We start from the raw sequence: 16,248 nt of genomic DNA, 5'->3' as shown, positions 1-16,248 counted from the left end.
CTGGTGATAACATTTCGTTGATTTCACCCCTATGGCACCAACCAGCCAGCTAATTTTCACTGACGATAACATTTCGTTGATTTCACCCCTATGGTACCAACCAGCCAGCTAATTTTCACTGGCGATAACATTTCGTTGATTTCACCCCCTATGGTACCAAACAGCCAGCTAATTTTCACTGGTGATAACATTTCGTTGATTTCACCCCTATGGCACCAACCAGCCAGCTAATTTTCACTGACGATAACATTTCGTTGATTTCACCCCTATGGTACCAACCAGCCAGCTAATTTTCACTGGCGATAACATTTCGTTGATTTCACCCCCTATGGTACCAACCAGCCAGCTAATTTTCACTGGCGATAACATTTCGTTGATTTCACCCCCTATGGTACCAACCAGCCAGCTAATTTTCACTGGCGATAACATTTCGTTGATTTCACCCCTATGGTACCAACCAGCCAGCTAATTTTCACTGGCGATAACATTTCGTTGATTTCACCCCTAAGGTACCAACCAGCCAGCTAATTTTCAATGACGATAACATTTCGTTGATTTCACCCCTACGGTACCAACCAGCCACCTAATTTTCACTGACGATAACATTTCGTTGATTTCACCCCTATGGTACCGACGATAACATTTCGTTGATTTCACCCCTATGGTACCAACCAGCCAGCTAATTTTCACTGACGATAACATTTCGTTGATTTCACCCCTATGGTACCAACCAGCCAGCTAATTTTCACTGACGATAACATTTCGTTGATTTCACCCCTATGGTACCAACCAGCCAGCTAATTTTCACTGACGATAACATTTCGTTGATTTCACCCCTATGGTACCAACCAGCCAGCTAATTTTCACTGACGATAACATTTCGTTGATTTCACCCCTATGGTACCAACCAGCCAGCTAATTTTCACTGACGATAACATTTCGTTGATTTCACCCCTATGGTACCAACCAGCCAGCTAATTTTCACTGACGATAACATTTCGTTGATTTCACCCCTATGGTACCAACCAGCCAGCTAATTTTCACTGACGATAACATTTCGTTGATTTCACCCCTATGGTACCAACCAGCCAGCTAATTTTCACTGACGATAACATTTCGTTGATTTCACCCCTATGGTACCAACCAGCCAGCAAATTTTCACTGACGATAACATTTCGTTGATTTCACCCCTACGGTACCAACCAGCCAGCTAATTTTCACTGACGATAACATTTCGTTGATTTCACCCCTATGGTACCAACCAGCCAGCTAATTTTCACTGACGATAACATTTCGTTGATTTCACCCCTACGGTACCAACCAGCCAAAGTAAAGACTGTTAATTCAACACATTTTGGCGGGTGAGAAACTTTGGCCGATCTCGAAATGAAACTTTTGGCCGCGATCAAACTTTGGCCGATCGGGGTTCAATCGTGCGTGGTTTGCCTTTGTGACGAGCTTTGGCCTGTAATTTGCTTTAGCCGGTTGGCGCCAGGCGGCGGGGTCGGCGAAATTAAATCGCCAGCGAAAATCAGTTGATTTACAGTAGCTGGCCAAAGCTTGTCATAGAGGCAAGCAATGCAAGATTGAGCCATGGCAGACACCAAGCGGTCAATGGTTTCATTTCGAGATCGCCCAGAACTTCTCACGGGCCAAAATTTGAAAAGCGAAAAATGGAGAAAAAAATAAGTGCCCCCTGTGAGGATCGAACTCACGACCTTCAGATTATGAGACTGACGCGCTGCCTACTGCGCTAAGGAGGCAGCTGATCAACATAGTGCAATCAGCAGAAATGAGTGACAAGGAGTAATTAATTTCAGGTGGTGCGTTGTACTACCTGTACTCAAGAGTACATGCCGTAAAGTAGCGTTGATCCGCCCCCACGCCACGTCGCTTCCCAGCTGGGTTTTCGGCAAGGGGCGGGAATTAGATCAAGGCTGTCAAGTGCAGTACGATGTACAGCAACGTAGACGTTCAGACTCGATGTGCTGGATTGTGCACATTTTCATCCTGGACTGGCAAGTATTGTGTACAGGAGTGCATGCGTCGGTTCAACATCATATTTTCGTTGTATACGCCGAAGTCGCTTCACAGGTAGAACATCGACGGGGGGCGGGAATTAGAGAGGGGGCGGATCAACGGTACTTTACGGTAACCCCCAAGTGTGTGCAACTGCCTGCACAACCTCTATGCTGTGCTGCGACGGCAGAACTTCACATCACGTGACATGGTTCAAAAGGTTATGCTGGCAAACAGTGCAAAGTGACCACAAGGGAGTTGTACCCAAAGCTGGGCTGCGTACAACCCTGTATTTATCATGCATAGAGTGCAAATAATGTGTACGGGTTCATCACGTGATGTGAAGTTCTGCCGTCGCAGACCCCATAGCTGGAGTTGCACACTCTTGGGGGTTATGTACTCTTGCTGTAACTTACAAGTTCCAGGGAGTACAACACACCCCGTGACCCAGGAGCTGCCCATCAACTGGTGAGGATATGGGGAAACAGCTGAGGACAGTAACAAGGTCTACGCAGCTAGCTGTCCGGAGTTTGGGTAGGACAGCAAGAAAGCATTGCCCCTCGAGTGTGCAGCGTCCGCCTATGTCTGTGCCGGCCCGTGACACACACGTGCACGTACACACATGCGCACTAGCGACACCCCGTCCAAGACAGGCCACCCCCGACCAACCTCACTCCGGCCCAGTTTATGCTCTGTTTATCAACATGGCTAAACTTCACCCAGGGTTGTGTCTGGCGTGGCTTGTGTATTTCACTGTTTCAGTAGTCTAGTGGATTTTTCAAGAATCACTTTTGCCTGTGATCATCGAGAATTGGGTGAAAGTCAGTTGTTGTTTTCAGTACATCAGGCATCAAGATGAGCTTGAATATTTTCATTCAGGTTTTCACTGGCGCCGTGGCAAGCGGTTACCCCATTCACTGGATCGGCGTTGCCTGTTGGAAATGATGGTGTGCCTGGTGTGGTTCGGGTACAAATCGGGTGTGTCTGGCGTGGCTCAGGCACCGTGTTGTTCCAGTTGATTATGAACTGGAACCCAGGATGTGTTCTTCTCCTTCCATATTATTTTAGCTCATTTAGAAAAGCGATCCTGCCAGCTTTTCTCTTTTTATGCTAACTGTTGGTGATGAAGCCGGTCGGTGCCCAGCACATGCTCTCACACTGCGCGCCATGTGCTCTGTACGACGCACGTGTCGTGTTTTCTGAAAAGGTACTGGGTGATGCCAACAAAACAATCCGCCATGGACGCCACATGGCAACATGCACAGCATGTGCAGAAGAGATTACCACCATATGCATCCACTGGTGTCCGCATTCAAGTACTCCCAGAGTGCCAGAGTGGCGGTGGTGCACTATTCTAAGTATTCTATGCGAAGTAAGTTGCACAGGTGCACTCTTGTTTCTCCACTCTTGATGCACGTAGTTCTGCAAGATCAGTCACTTTGCGCTGATCGAGACGAGACTTTACTCTGTTGTTCTTCTCGTTCTGGTGTTGAGTATTTCACTTTTTCAGTCGCTGGATCTGGCAGAAGCTTGCTGGACAGTTCAAGATCGACCTGATCATTCTTTCAAGAAGAAAGTGTAGTTTATTTTTCAAGAATCACTTTTGGCTGTGATGATCGAGGATTGGGCAAAAGTCAGTTGTTGTTTCAGGTACATCAGGCTTCAAGATCAGCTTGATATTTTCATTCAGGTTTTCACTGGCGCTGTGGCAAGCAGTTACCCCATTCACTGGCTCGGCGTTTCCTGTTGGATATGATGGCTGTGGAAGAGATCAGATACAGGCTTGCATTCCCATTAGCCTCCATTCAAGCGTCGGTAAGTAGAAGCCTGATATAAACTTACTTGTTGTGATTTAAAGTAGTTAGGAAAAGGTGTGCTCCCCGCACTAGTGTTGAGTGCACTTGCACTTTGGGCCGGGTGCCACAAAGAACAATTGCACAAGTGATGAGCTAAAAGATAACAGCCAAAAACCCAAGCCCCCCTTGTGAGGATCAAACTCACGACCTTCAGACTATGACACTGACACGCTGCCTACTGCGCTAAGTCTCTGGATCTGGCAGAAGCTTGCTGGACAGTTCAAGATCAACCTGATCATTCTTTCAAGAAGAAAGTGTAGTCTATTTTTCAAGAACCACTTTTGACTGTGATGATCGAGGATTGGGCAAAAGTCAGTTGTTGTTTCAGGTACATCAGGCTTCAAGATCAGCTTGATATTTTCATTCAGGTTTTCACTGGCGCTGTGGCAAGCAGTAACCCCATTCACTGGCTCGGCGTTTCCTGTTGGATATGATGGCTGTGGAAGAGATCAGATACAGGCTTGCATTCCCATTAGCCTCCATTCAAGCGTCGGTAAGTAGAAGCCTGATATAAACTTATTTGTTGTGATTTAAAGTAGTTAGGAAAAGGTGTGCTCCCCGCACTAGTGTTGAGTGCACTTGCACTTTGGGCCGGGTGCCACAAAGAACAATTGCACAAGTGATGAGCTAAAAGATAACAGCCAAAAACCCAAGTCCCCCCTGTGAGGATCAAACTCACGACCTTCAGACTATGACACTGACACGCTGCCTACTGCGCTAAGTCTCTGGATCTGGCAGAAGCTTGCTGGACAGTTCAAGATCAACCTGATCATTCTTTCAAGAAGAAAGTGTAGTCTATTTTTCAAGAACCACTTTTGACTGTGATGATCGAGGATTGGGCAAAAGTCAGTTGTTGTTTCAGGTACATCAGGCTTCAAGATCAGCTTGATATTTTCATTCAGGTTTTCACTGGCGCTGTGGCAAGCAGTTACCCCATTCACTGGCTCGGCGTTTCCTGTTGGATATGATGGCTACGGAAGAGATCAGATACAGGCTTGCGTTCCCATTAGCCTCCATTCAAGCGTCGGTAAGTAGAAGCCTGATATAAACTTATTTGTTGTGAGTTCAGTAGTTACGAAAAGGTGTGCTCCCCACACCAGTGGTGAGTGCACTTGCACTTTGGGCCGGCTGCCACAAAGAACAATTACACAAGTGATGAGCTAAAAAAAGAAAATAGCGAAAAAGGAAGTGCCCCCTGTGAGGATCAAACTCACTGGTTCTTCTCGTTATGGTGTTGAGTATTTCACTTTTTCAGTCGCTGGATCTGGCAGAAGCTTGCTGGACAATTCAAGATCAACCTGATCATTCTTTCAAGAAGAAAGTGCAGTTTATTTTTCAAGAATCACTTCTGGCTCTGATCATCGAGGATTGGGTGAAAGTCAGTTGTTGTGTTCAATACATCAGGCTTCAAGATCAGCTTGATATTTTCATTCAGGTTTTCACTGGCGCTGTGGCAAGCGGTTACCCCATTCACTGGCTCGGCGTTTGCTGTTGGATATGATGGCTATACAAGAGATCAGATACAGGCTTGCATTACCATCAGCCTCCATTCAAGCGCCGGTAAGTAGAAGCCTGATATAAACTTATTTGTTGTGATTTCAGTAGTAAGGAAAGGGTGTGCTCCCCACACCAGTGGTGAGTGCACTTGCACTTTTGGCCGGGTGCCACAAAGAACAATTGCACAAGTAATGAGCTAAAAGATAACAGCCAAAAACCCAAATCAAACTCACGACCTTCAGACTATGACACTGACACGTTGCCTACTGCGCTAAGTCTCTGGATCTGGCATTCAAGTACTCCCAGAGTGCCCGAGTGGCCGTGGTGCACTGTTATATGCGAAGTAAGTTGCACAGGTGCACTCTTGTTTTTCCACTCTTGATGCACGTAGTTCTGCAATATCAGTCATTTTGCGCTGATCGATACGAGACTTTACCCAGTTGTTCTTCTCGTTCTGGTGTTGAGTATTTCACTTTTTCAGTCGCTGGATCTGGCAGAAGCTTGCCGGACAGTTCAAGATCAACCTGATTATTCTTTCAAGAAGAAAGTGTAGTCTATTTTTCAAGAATCACTCCTGGCTGTGATCATCGAGAATTGGGCGAAGGTCAGTTGTTGTTTTCAGTACATCAGGCGCGTGGACATCAAGATTTGATAGCTCGATATTTGCATTCAGGTTTTCACTGGCACTGTGGCAAGCCGTTACCGCATTCACTGGCTCGGCGCTTGCTGTTGGATATGATGGATATGATGGCTATACAAGAGATCAGATACAGGCTTGCATTCCTAACAGCCTCCATTCAAGCGTCGGTTAGTAGAAGCCTGATTTAAACTTATTTGTTGTGATTTCAGCAGTAAGGGAAAGGTGTGCTCCCCACACCAGTGGTGAGCGCACTTGCACTTTGGGCCGGCTGCAACAAAGAACAATTACACAAGTGATGAGCTAAAAAAGAAAATAGCGAAAAAGGAAGTGCCCCCTGTGAGGATCAAACTCACTGGTTCTTCTCGTTATGGTGTTGAGTATTTCACTTTTTCAGTCGCTGGATCTGGCAGAAGCTTGCTGGACAATTCAAGATCAACCTGATCATTCTTTCAAGAAGAAAGTGCAGTTTATTTTTCAAGAATCACTTCTGGCTGTGATCATCGAGGATTGGGCGAAAGTCAGTTGTTGTTTTCAGTACATCAGGCTTCAAGATCAGCTTGATATTTTCATTCAGGTTTTCACTGGCGCTGTGGTAAGCAGTTACCCCATTCACTGGCTCGGCGTTTCCTGTTGGATATGATGGCTGTGGAAGAGATCAGATACAGGCTTGCATTCCCATCAGCCTCCATTCAAGTGTCGGTCAGTAGAAGCCTGATATAAACTTATTTGTTGTGATTTAAAGTAGTTAGGAAAGGGTGTGTTCCCCACATTAGTGGTGAGTGCACTTGCACTTTTGACCGGGTGCCACAAAGAACAATTCCACAAGTGATGAGCTAAAAGATAACAGCCAAAAACCCAAGTCCCCCTGTGAGGATCAAACTCACGACCTTCAGACTATGACACTGACACGTTGCCTACTGCGCTATGTCTCTGGATCTAGCATTCAAGTACTCCCAGAGTGCCTGAGTGGCGGTGGTGCACTATTATATGCGAAGTAAGTTGCACAGGTACACTCTTGTTTTTCCACTCCTGATGCACATAGTTCTGCAAGATCAGTCACTTTGCGCTGATCAAGACGAGACTCTACTCGGTTGTTCTTCTCGTTCTGGTGTTGAGTATTTCACTTTTTCAGTCGCTGGATCTGGCAGAAGCTTGCTGGACAGTTCAAGATCAACCTCATCATTCTTTCAAGAAGAAAGTGTAGTCTATTTTTCAAGAATCACTCCTGGCTGTGATCATCGAGAATTGGGCGAAGGTCAGTTGTTGTTTTCAGTACATCAGGCGCGTGGACATCAAGATTTGATAGCTCGATATTTGCATTCAGGTTTTCACTGGCACTGTGGCAAGCCGTTACCGCATTCACTGGCTCGGCGCTTGCTGTTGGATATGATGGATATGATGGCTATACAAGAGATCAGATACAGGCTTGCATTCCTAACAGCCTCCATTCAAGCGTCGGTTAGTAGAAGCCTGATTTAAACTTATTTGTTGTGATTTCAGCAGTAAGGGAAAGGTGTGCTCCCCACACCAGTGGTGAGCGCACTTGCACTTTGGGCCGGCTGCGACAAAGAACAATTACACAAGTGATGAGCTAAAAAAGAAAATAGCGAAAAAGGAAGTGCCCCCTGTGAGGATCAAACTCACTGGTTCTTCTCGTTATGGTGTTGAGTATTTCACTTTTTCAGTCGCTGGATCTGGCAGAAGCTTGCTGGACAATTCAAGATCAACCTGATCATTCTTTCAAGAAGAAAGTGCAGTTTATTTTTCAAGAATCACTTCTGGCTCTGATCATCGAGAATTGGGCGAAGGTCAGTTGTTGTTTTCAGTACATCAGGCTTCAAGATCAGCTTGATATTTTCATTCAGGTTTTCACTGGCGCTGTGGTAAGCAGTTACCCCATTCACTGGCTCGGCGTTTCCTGTTGGATATGATGGCTGTGGAAGAGATCAGATACAGGCTTGCATTCCCATCAGCCTCCATTCAAGTGTCGGTCAGTAGAAGCCTGATATAAACTTATTTGTTGTGATTTAAAGTAGTTAGGAAAGGGTGTGTTCCCCACATTAGTGGTGAGTGCACTTGCACTTTTGACCGGGTGCCACAAAGAACAATTCCACAAGTGATGAGCTAAAAGATAACAGCCAAAAACCCAAGTCCCCCTGTGAGGATCAAACTCACGACCTTCAGACTATGACACTGACACGTTGCCTACTGCGCTATGTCTCTGGATCTAGCATTCAAGTACTCCCAGAGTGCCTGAGTGGCGGTGGTGCACTATTATATGCGAAGTAAGTTGCACAGGTACACTCTTGTTTTTCCACTCCTGATGCACGTAGTTCTGCAAGATCAGTCACTTTGCGCTGATCAAGACGAGACTCTACTCGGTTGTTCTTCTCGTTCTGGTGTTGAGTATTTCACTTTTTCAGTCGCTGGATCTGGCAGAAGCTTGCCGGACAGTTCAAGATCAACCTCATCATTCTTTCAAGAAGAAAGTGTAGTCTATTTTTCAAGAATCACTCCTGGCTGTGATCATCGAGAATTGGGCGAAGGTCAGTTGTTGTTTTCAGTACATCAGGCGCGTGGACATCAAGATTTGATAGCTCGATATTTGCATTCAGGTTTTCACTGGCACTGTGGCAAGCCGTTACCGCACTCACTGGCTCGGCGCTTGCTGTTGGATATGATGGATATGATGGCTATACAAGAGATCAGATACAGGCTTGCATTCCTAACAGCCTCCATTCAAGCGTCGGTTAGTAGAAGCCTGATTTAAACTTATTTGTTGTGATTTCAGTAGTAAGGGAAAGGTGTGCTCCCCACACCAGTGGTGAGCGCACTTGCACTTTGGGCCGGCTGCGACAAAGAACAATTACACAAGTGATGAGCTAAAACAGAAAATAGCGAAAAAGGAAGTGCCCCCTGTGAGGATCAAACTCACTGGTTCTTCTCGTTATGGTGTTGAGTATTTCACTTTTTCAGTCGCTGGATCTGGCAGAAGCTTGCTGGACAATTCAAGATCAACCTGATCATTCTTTCAAGAAGAAAGTGTAGTTTATTTTTCAAGAATCACTTCTGGCTGTGATCATCGAGAATTGGGTGAAAGTCAGTTGTTGTTTTCAGTACATCAGGCTTCAAGATCAGCTTGATATTTTCATTCAGGTTTTCACTGGCGCTGTGGCAAGCAGTTACCCCATTCACTGGCTCGGCGTTTGCTGTTGGATATGATGGCTATACAAGAGATCAGATACAGGCTTGCATTACCATCAGCCTCCATTCAAGCGCCGGTAAGTAGAAGCCTGATATAAACTTATTCGTTGTGATTTCAGTAGTAAGGAAAGGGTGTGCTCCCCACACCAGTGGTGAGTGCACTTGCACTTTTGGCCGGGTGCCACAAAGAACAATTGCACAAGTAATGAGCTAAAAGATAACAGCCAAAAACCCAAATCAAACTCACGACCTTCAGACTATGACACTGACACGTTGCCTACTGCGCTAAGTCTCTGGATCTGGCATTCAAGTACTCCCAGAGTGCCCGAGTGGCGGTGGTGCACTGTTATATGCGAAGTAAGTTGCACAGGTGCACTCTTGTTTTTCCACTCTTGATGCACGTAGTTCTGCAATATCAGTCATTTTGCGCTGATCGATACGAGACTTTACCCAGTTGTTCTTCTCGTTCTGGTGTTGAGTATTTCACTTTTTCAGTCGCTGGATCTGGCAGAAGCTTGCTGGACAGTTCAAGATCAACCTGATCATTCTTTCAAGAAGAAAGTGTAGTCTATTTTTCAAGAATCACTCCTGGCTGTGATCATCGAGAATTGGGCGAAGGTCAGTTGTTGTTTTCAGTACATCAGGCGCGTGGACATCAAGATTTGATAGCTCGATATTTGCATTCAGGTTTTCACTGGCACTGTGGCAAGCCGTTACCGCATTCACTGGCTCGGCGCTTGCTGTTGGATATGATGGATATGATGGCTATACAAGAGATCAGATACAGGCTTGCATTCCTAACAGCCTCCATTCAAGCGTCGGTTAGTAGAAGCCTGATTTAAACTTATTTGTTGTGATTTCAGCAGTAAGGGAAAGGTGTGCTCCCCACACCAGTGGTGAGCGCACTTGCACTTTGGGCCGGCTGCGACAAAGAACAATTACACAAGTGATGAGCTAAAAAAGAAAATAGCGAAAAAGGAAGTGCCCCCTGTGAGGATCAAACTCACTGGTTCTTCTCGTTATGGTGTTGAGTATTTCACTTTTTCAGTCTCTGGATCTGGCAGAAGCTTGCTGGACAATTCAAGATCAACCTGATCATTCTTTCAAGAAGAAAGTGTAGTTTATTTTTCAAGAATCACTTCTGGCTGTGATCATCGAGAATTGGGCGAAAGTCAGTTGTTGTTTTCAGTACATCAGGCTTCAAGATCAGCTTGATATTTTCATTCAGGTTTTCACTGGCGCTGTGGTAAGCAGTTACCCCATTCACTGGCTCGGCGTTTCCTGTTGGATATGATGGCTGTGGAAGAGATCAGATACAGGCTTGCATTCCCATCAGCCTCCATTCAAGTGTCGGTCAGTAGAAGCCTGATATAAACTTATTTGTTGTGATTTAAAGTAGTTAGGAAAGGGTGTGTTCCCCACATTAGTGGTGAGTGCACTTGCACTTTTGACCGGGTGCCACAAAGAACAATTCCACAAGTGATGAGCTAAAAGATAACAGCCAAAAACCCAAGTCCCCCCTGTGAGGATCAAACTCACGACCTTCAGACTATGACACTGACACGTTGCCTACTGCGCTATGTCTCTGGATCTAGCATTCAAGTACTCCCAGAGTGCCTGAGTGGCGGTGGGGCACTATTATATGCGAAGTAAGTTGCACAGGTACACTCTTGTTTTTCCACTCCTGATGCACGTAGTTCTGCAAGATCAGTCACTTTGCGCTGATCAAGACGAGACTCTACTCGGTTGTTCTTCTCGTTCTGGTGTTGAGTATTTCACTTTTTCAGTCGCTGGATCTGGCAGAAGCTTGCCGGACAGTTCAAGATCAACCTGATCATTCTTTCAAGAAGAAAGTGTAGTCTATTTTTCAAGAATCACTCCTGGCTGTGATCATCGAGAATTGGGCGAAGGTCAGTTGTTGTTTTCAGTACATCAGGCGCGTGGACATCAAGATTTGATAGCTCGATATTTGCATTCAGGTTTTCACTGGCACTGTGGCAAGCCGTTACCGCATTCACTGGCTCGGCGCTTGCTGTTGGATATGATGGATATGATGGCTATACAAGAGATCAGATACAGGCTTGCATTCCTAACAGCCTCCATTCAAGCGTCGGTTAGTAGAAGCCTGATTTAAACTTATTTGTTGTGATTTCAGTAGTAAGGGAAAGGTGTGCTCCCCACACCAGTGGTGAGCGCACTTGCACTTTGGGCCGGCTGCGACAAAGAACAATTACACAAGTGATGAGCTAAAACAGAAAATAGCGAAAAAGGAAGTGCCCCCTGTGAGGATCAAACTCACTGGTTCTTCTCGTTATGGTGTTGAGTATTTCACTTTTTCAGTCGCTGGATCTGGCAGAAGCTTGCTGGACAATTCAAGATCAACCTGATCATTCTTTCAAGAAGAAAGTGCAGTTTATTTTTCAAGAATCACTTCTGGCTCTGATCATCGAGAATTGGGCGAAGGTCAGTTGTTGTTTTCAGTACATCAGGCTTCAAGATCAGCTTGATATTTTCATTCAGGTTTTCACTGGCGCTGTGGTAAGCAGTTACCCCATTCACTGGCTCGGCGTTTCCTGTTGGACATGATAGCTATGCAAGAGATCAGATACAGGCTTGCATTCCCATCAGCCTCCATTCAAGTGTCGGTCAGTAGAAGCCTGATATAAACTTATTTGTTGTGATTTCAGTAGTAAGGAAAGGGAGTGTTCCCCACATTAGTGGTGAGTGCACTTGCACTTTTGACCGGGTGCCACAAAGAACAATTGCACAAGTGATGAGCTGAAAAATAAAATAGCGAAAAAACCCACGTTCACCCTGTGAGGATCGAACTCACGAGCTTCAGATTATGAGATTGACGCGCTGCCTACTGCGCAAGTCTCTGGATGTGGTAGAAGCTTGCTGGACAGTTCAAGATCAACCTGATCATTCTTTCAAGAAGAAAATGTAGGTTTTCAGCGTACGGCAAACCGTAGTTCTCGCGGACAACCGAGCAGCAGGCAAAAGCCACGCGCGTGGCTAGGCGCGCAACAATGGGGGTGTCTGGCATGCATAGGCGCGCAACAATGGGGGTGTCTGGCATGCAATGGCGGGCAACCATACTAGGAAAAGGCCAGGTTGCACCATGAGCACTAGTACGCCCGGCGCCCACAGGCCAGACTACCCCATACATGTACTTGCATAAATGCTGTAGTGCTATTAATGCAAGGATTACTACAGACAGGGCTCATGGTGCCTAGTCTCTATATTAGGAAGCAGGTCCTTTCATGGCACGAAAGGGCTCCAGCGCGTGTACTATGCTTCAGCCAAGCGGCAAGGCACAGTACATGTACTAACCGAGGATGCAAGACAAAACTGCAACAAGGCGGTATGGGGAAAGGACTAGTACAGTGCCAGGCAGAGACAGGCAGTATGGCGGAGAAAAGCATACCACGCATGGAAAAGACGAAGTCCCCGGTTGCCACCGGACCCACGATAACAGACACCACCATGCTTATATGGGAAATAAGGCGCGCAAGCCCACCAGGTAAGGCGGGCCACGGGCAGGAAGACAGAGCATAGAGGACCCGGCATGGGCCGCATAAGCGCGTGGCAAGCGCAAATGGCGTAAGGCGTACTCACGAGGGCCACCACGCGAGAGTGCGGCAGCATGGGCTGTGTACGAGAGTACGATGCCGGGGCAACGCAGGGCGGACCAAGCTGTGGTGGTGCTACACAGCCTACAAGCACGAGGCACCTCAGCAGTTGGAGGTGGCGATCGCAGTGTCATCATCAGTTCTGGCAGCTAGCAGTAGCAGATGGGCTTGATTTTTTTTCAATACTATCAACGAGGAGCAGCAGGCAACCCTCGTTTCACAATGGTGATTGCATAATCACATGGCAAAACAACAAAAATGCAACCCCATTCTACAGTGCTATGTGTGTGTCTCGGGGAGGGGGGGGGGGGGGGGGGGAGGGGGATAAGTGTAGTGTATTTTTCAAGAATCACTTTTGTCAGTTGTTGTTTTCAGCACATCAGGCGTGTGCACTTCAAGATATTTAAAATAGCTTGATATTTTCATTCAGGTTTTCACTGGCGCTGTGGCAAGCGGTTACCCCATTCACTGGCTTGGCGTTTTGCTGTTGGATATGATGGCTATGCAAGAGATCAGTTACAGGCTTGCATTCCCATCAGCCTCCATTCAAGCGTCGGTAAGTAGAAGCCCGATGTAAACTTATCTGTCGTGATTTCAGTAGTTAGGAAAGCGTGTGCTCCCCACACTGGAGCTCGCGCTTTTCCGCCAATTTGACTTGACACTTGACTGACCCACGATTGTCATCCAGAGCACTCGAGAAGTCCATCGAATCTTCCACCTTTCAGTAAAAAACAAAAGGGCTGACATGACAGTTGCCAAAGAAACTGCGACGAACGTGTCCATTTGAAACTATGACACATTCCACCACTAGAAGTGAGTGCACTTGCACTTTGGACCGGGTGCCACAAAGAACAATTGCACAAGTGGTGAGCTACAAAATAGAATAGCAAAAAAAACAAGTGCCCCCTGTGAGGATCGAACTCACGACCTTCAGATTATGAGACTGACGCGCTGCCTACTGCGCTAAGGAGGCAGCTGATGAAACCCATCAGAACACTGCCACTAGAATGTTGAGACGGTTGAGTGGTGTCCGTACACCCAAGAGTACGCACTACATCACTAAAATGATGTAATCACGGAATTCCGCGGTGACAGCAACCCATCCGAGCTGCACACTCTGGTTTTCATGTTCTCTTGGTACACCATATCGTCCTTCTTGCCACGGCCGCCGCCACAAAGGGGACAGCAGGTGAGCCTCGTCCAGTCATCCCTCCTGCTGATTGCTTACCGGGCATCCCTGTATGCCGATGACCACAATGTGATACTTCTCGAGTTCGTGCCGGGGAATTTGCCACCAACCAGCGCCAGATACCAAACAGCAATACATTCATTCTACACCAGACCGTATCTATGATAGCAGCAGGACCCGGCGGAAGAAGAGAAACCGGGATGTTGGGTAGCAGTGATAATGATAATTTTACTGGTGCGGTACCGCCAGTAAAGGTTTCCAGCTCCTCAGAAGGGGTTGAGAATTTTTTAGCTTTTTCTAGCGTTTACTGAGCGCGAATTTCGAGAAATGTCATGACAAATTTCCCTTTACTGCCGCGCTATCCCATAGTATCAAGAGTCCATAACCCCAAGAGTGTGCAACTCTGTACGTGGGGATCCGCGCGGCGGAATTCCAACGTTACGTCAAAAATGACGTACATGTTCGTTGCGCTTGTACTACTCCCTGGTTTCAAGCACCGCGGAATGCGGAGTTTTGTACAGCGGCGCCTCAGTAGCATGACGTAATGTTGGAATTCCGCCGCTCAGTGGGCCTACAGCAGCCAGACCCCAGTTGCACACTCTTGGGGTTTTGGACTCTTGATGGTATGAATGCACCCTTAGGGCTGGGCAACGCATGCCTCGTTTAGTTATCGGTGAAAAAAAGAATTTCCTTAAAAGTGGCTAGCCAATGGCTTGTCTACCAATTCTATGACTGGTTTCGATATAACAGCTATACTTACATTGTGTGTGACCATCTCAGGCAGAGTGTGTAGAATAGCTAGCTGCACGTCCGCCTCCATAGTGCTGACGTTGACACAGCGTAACAGCATCTTCAGCAGGTCATGTGACTAGGAGTGGGGCGCAGAACAGAACACACACACAAGCGTGTACAGGTGCACACACACACACACACACACACACACACACACACATACATACACACACGGGCGCGCACGCACACACACACACACACACACACACACATACACACACACACGGACGCACACACATACACGCAGATGTATAAACGTACACAACACACACACACACACACACACACACACACCAGACAGAGACACGTAAAGCAAAACCACACAAGGCTATCCAAGCAAAAAAGCAAACCAAAAAACCTTTCAAACATACTACAGTCGTCACCGAAAAAACCAATGCCGATGTTTCCCGCGATATTTACTGTACCAGCAGTGCATACACTGAGTTGCAGTGTGAGTACAGTCAACTGTGCATATAACGACACTCAGCGGGGCATCAGAAAAGTGTCCTTATTCCCGAAGTGTCCATATACCCGAAGTCTCATTTTATGTATTTCAGTTAGATGGGACTTTGCTCTGGGCATGAAAATTCTTTCGTTATTCGCGAATTGTCGTTATAATTATATCCGCAGTCGTTATCAGCGAAGTTGACTGTATGCAGGGTATAGTGACTCATTGCATGTGCAGTGCACTAGTGGTAGTGCAAACGGTCCATGCACCGTGCAGCTAGCATAGCATTGGCCAGATTGTTTTCGGCGACGACTGTACCGAGAGTATAAGCTCTCAAGAGTGTGCTGCGACTCTGGATAGCCTGTTCATGCGGTTCGGCGACGGAGCATGCAAATCTGCAAAGTGCACTGGATGTACACGCACTGATTGCCTTTTTACGGCAACGACAGCAGACACGATCTAAATCAAACAGATCCAGACTTGCGCCAGATAACGGCTAACAGCCCAATCCACACAGCTTGCAAAGCCATGTGATGAATCAACCGCCACACTACACACCTGTTCTACACCACACGGAGCACACCGGAATAAAGCGGTCCAGACGGCTACCTATGTACAGGGTACATGCACATGTGCTGTGGAAACCAGTCTGGACAGCAGGGATGTATTTACTGTCGTGTTTTAGCATAGCAGTTTTTGCTATGCAAAATCTCAATTGTGGCGTAAGCTACAAAAAGGCATGGATAGCCTGTATGTGTATGTATGGCAGTTTTCTGCGTGTCACTGTGATTTTTGAGTAGCAGTAGATTGATTTTGCGTAGCAAACTGCGATGCGATACCGGATACATTCATCCATGGACACATGCATGATGCTGTAATGGAAGGAGGTGGCAGATTCACTGGTGCACTGAAGTGAAATTGTGCTTGGACACGTGAACATGCGAACACATGGAACACGTGAGCATCTGAAC

General features: G+C 46.7%; 1 protein-coding gene and 2 non-coding genes across 4 annotated transcripts in view; all 3 read right to left on the bottom strand.

Annotated features, from left to right (window-relative positions):
- LOC135819432 (uncharacterized) overlaps positions 1-16,248 on the bottom strand; it is a 41,832-nt gene that overhangs the window by 15,424 nt on the left and 10,160 nt on the right. For both annotated transcript variants that reach the window (XM_065332642.1, XM_065332643.1), the window contains one exon: positions 14,798-14,905. In XM_065332642.1, coding sequence (XP_065188714.1) covers positions 14,798-14,905 — 108 coding nt within the window. The remainder of the gene's footprint in view (positions 1-14,797; positions 14,906-16,248) is intronic.
- Positions 1,691-1,763, bottom strand: Trnam-cau (transfer RNA methionine (anticodon CAU)). The gene has a single exon. It is a non-coding gene; the product is annotated as a tRNA-Met (tRNA).
- On the bottom strand, positions 13,749-13,821 carry Trnam-cau (transfer RNA methionine (anticodon CAU)). Its single transcript has one exon. It is a non-coding gene; the product is annotated as a tRNA-Met (tRNA).

Source organism: Sycon ciliatum, chromosome 6 (genome assembly GCF_964019385.1).
Source record: "Sycon ciliatum chromosome 6, ocSycCili1.1, whole genome shotgun sequence".
Taxonomy (NCBI): domain Eukaryota; kingdom Metazoa; phylum Porifera; class Calcarea; order Leucosolenida; family Sycettidae; genus Sycon; species Sycon ciliatum.
The sequence above is the reverse complement of the archived record's forward strand: the minus strand, read 5'-3'. Positions and strand labels throughout refer to the sequence as shown.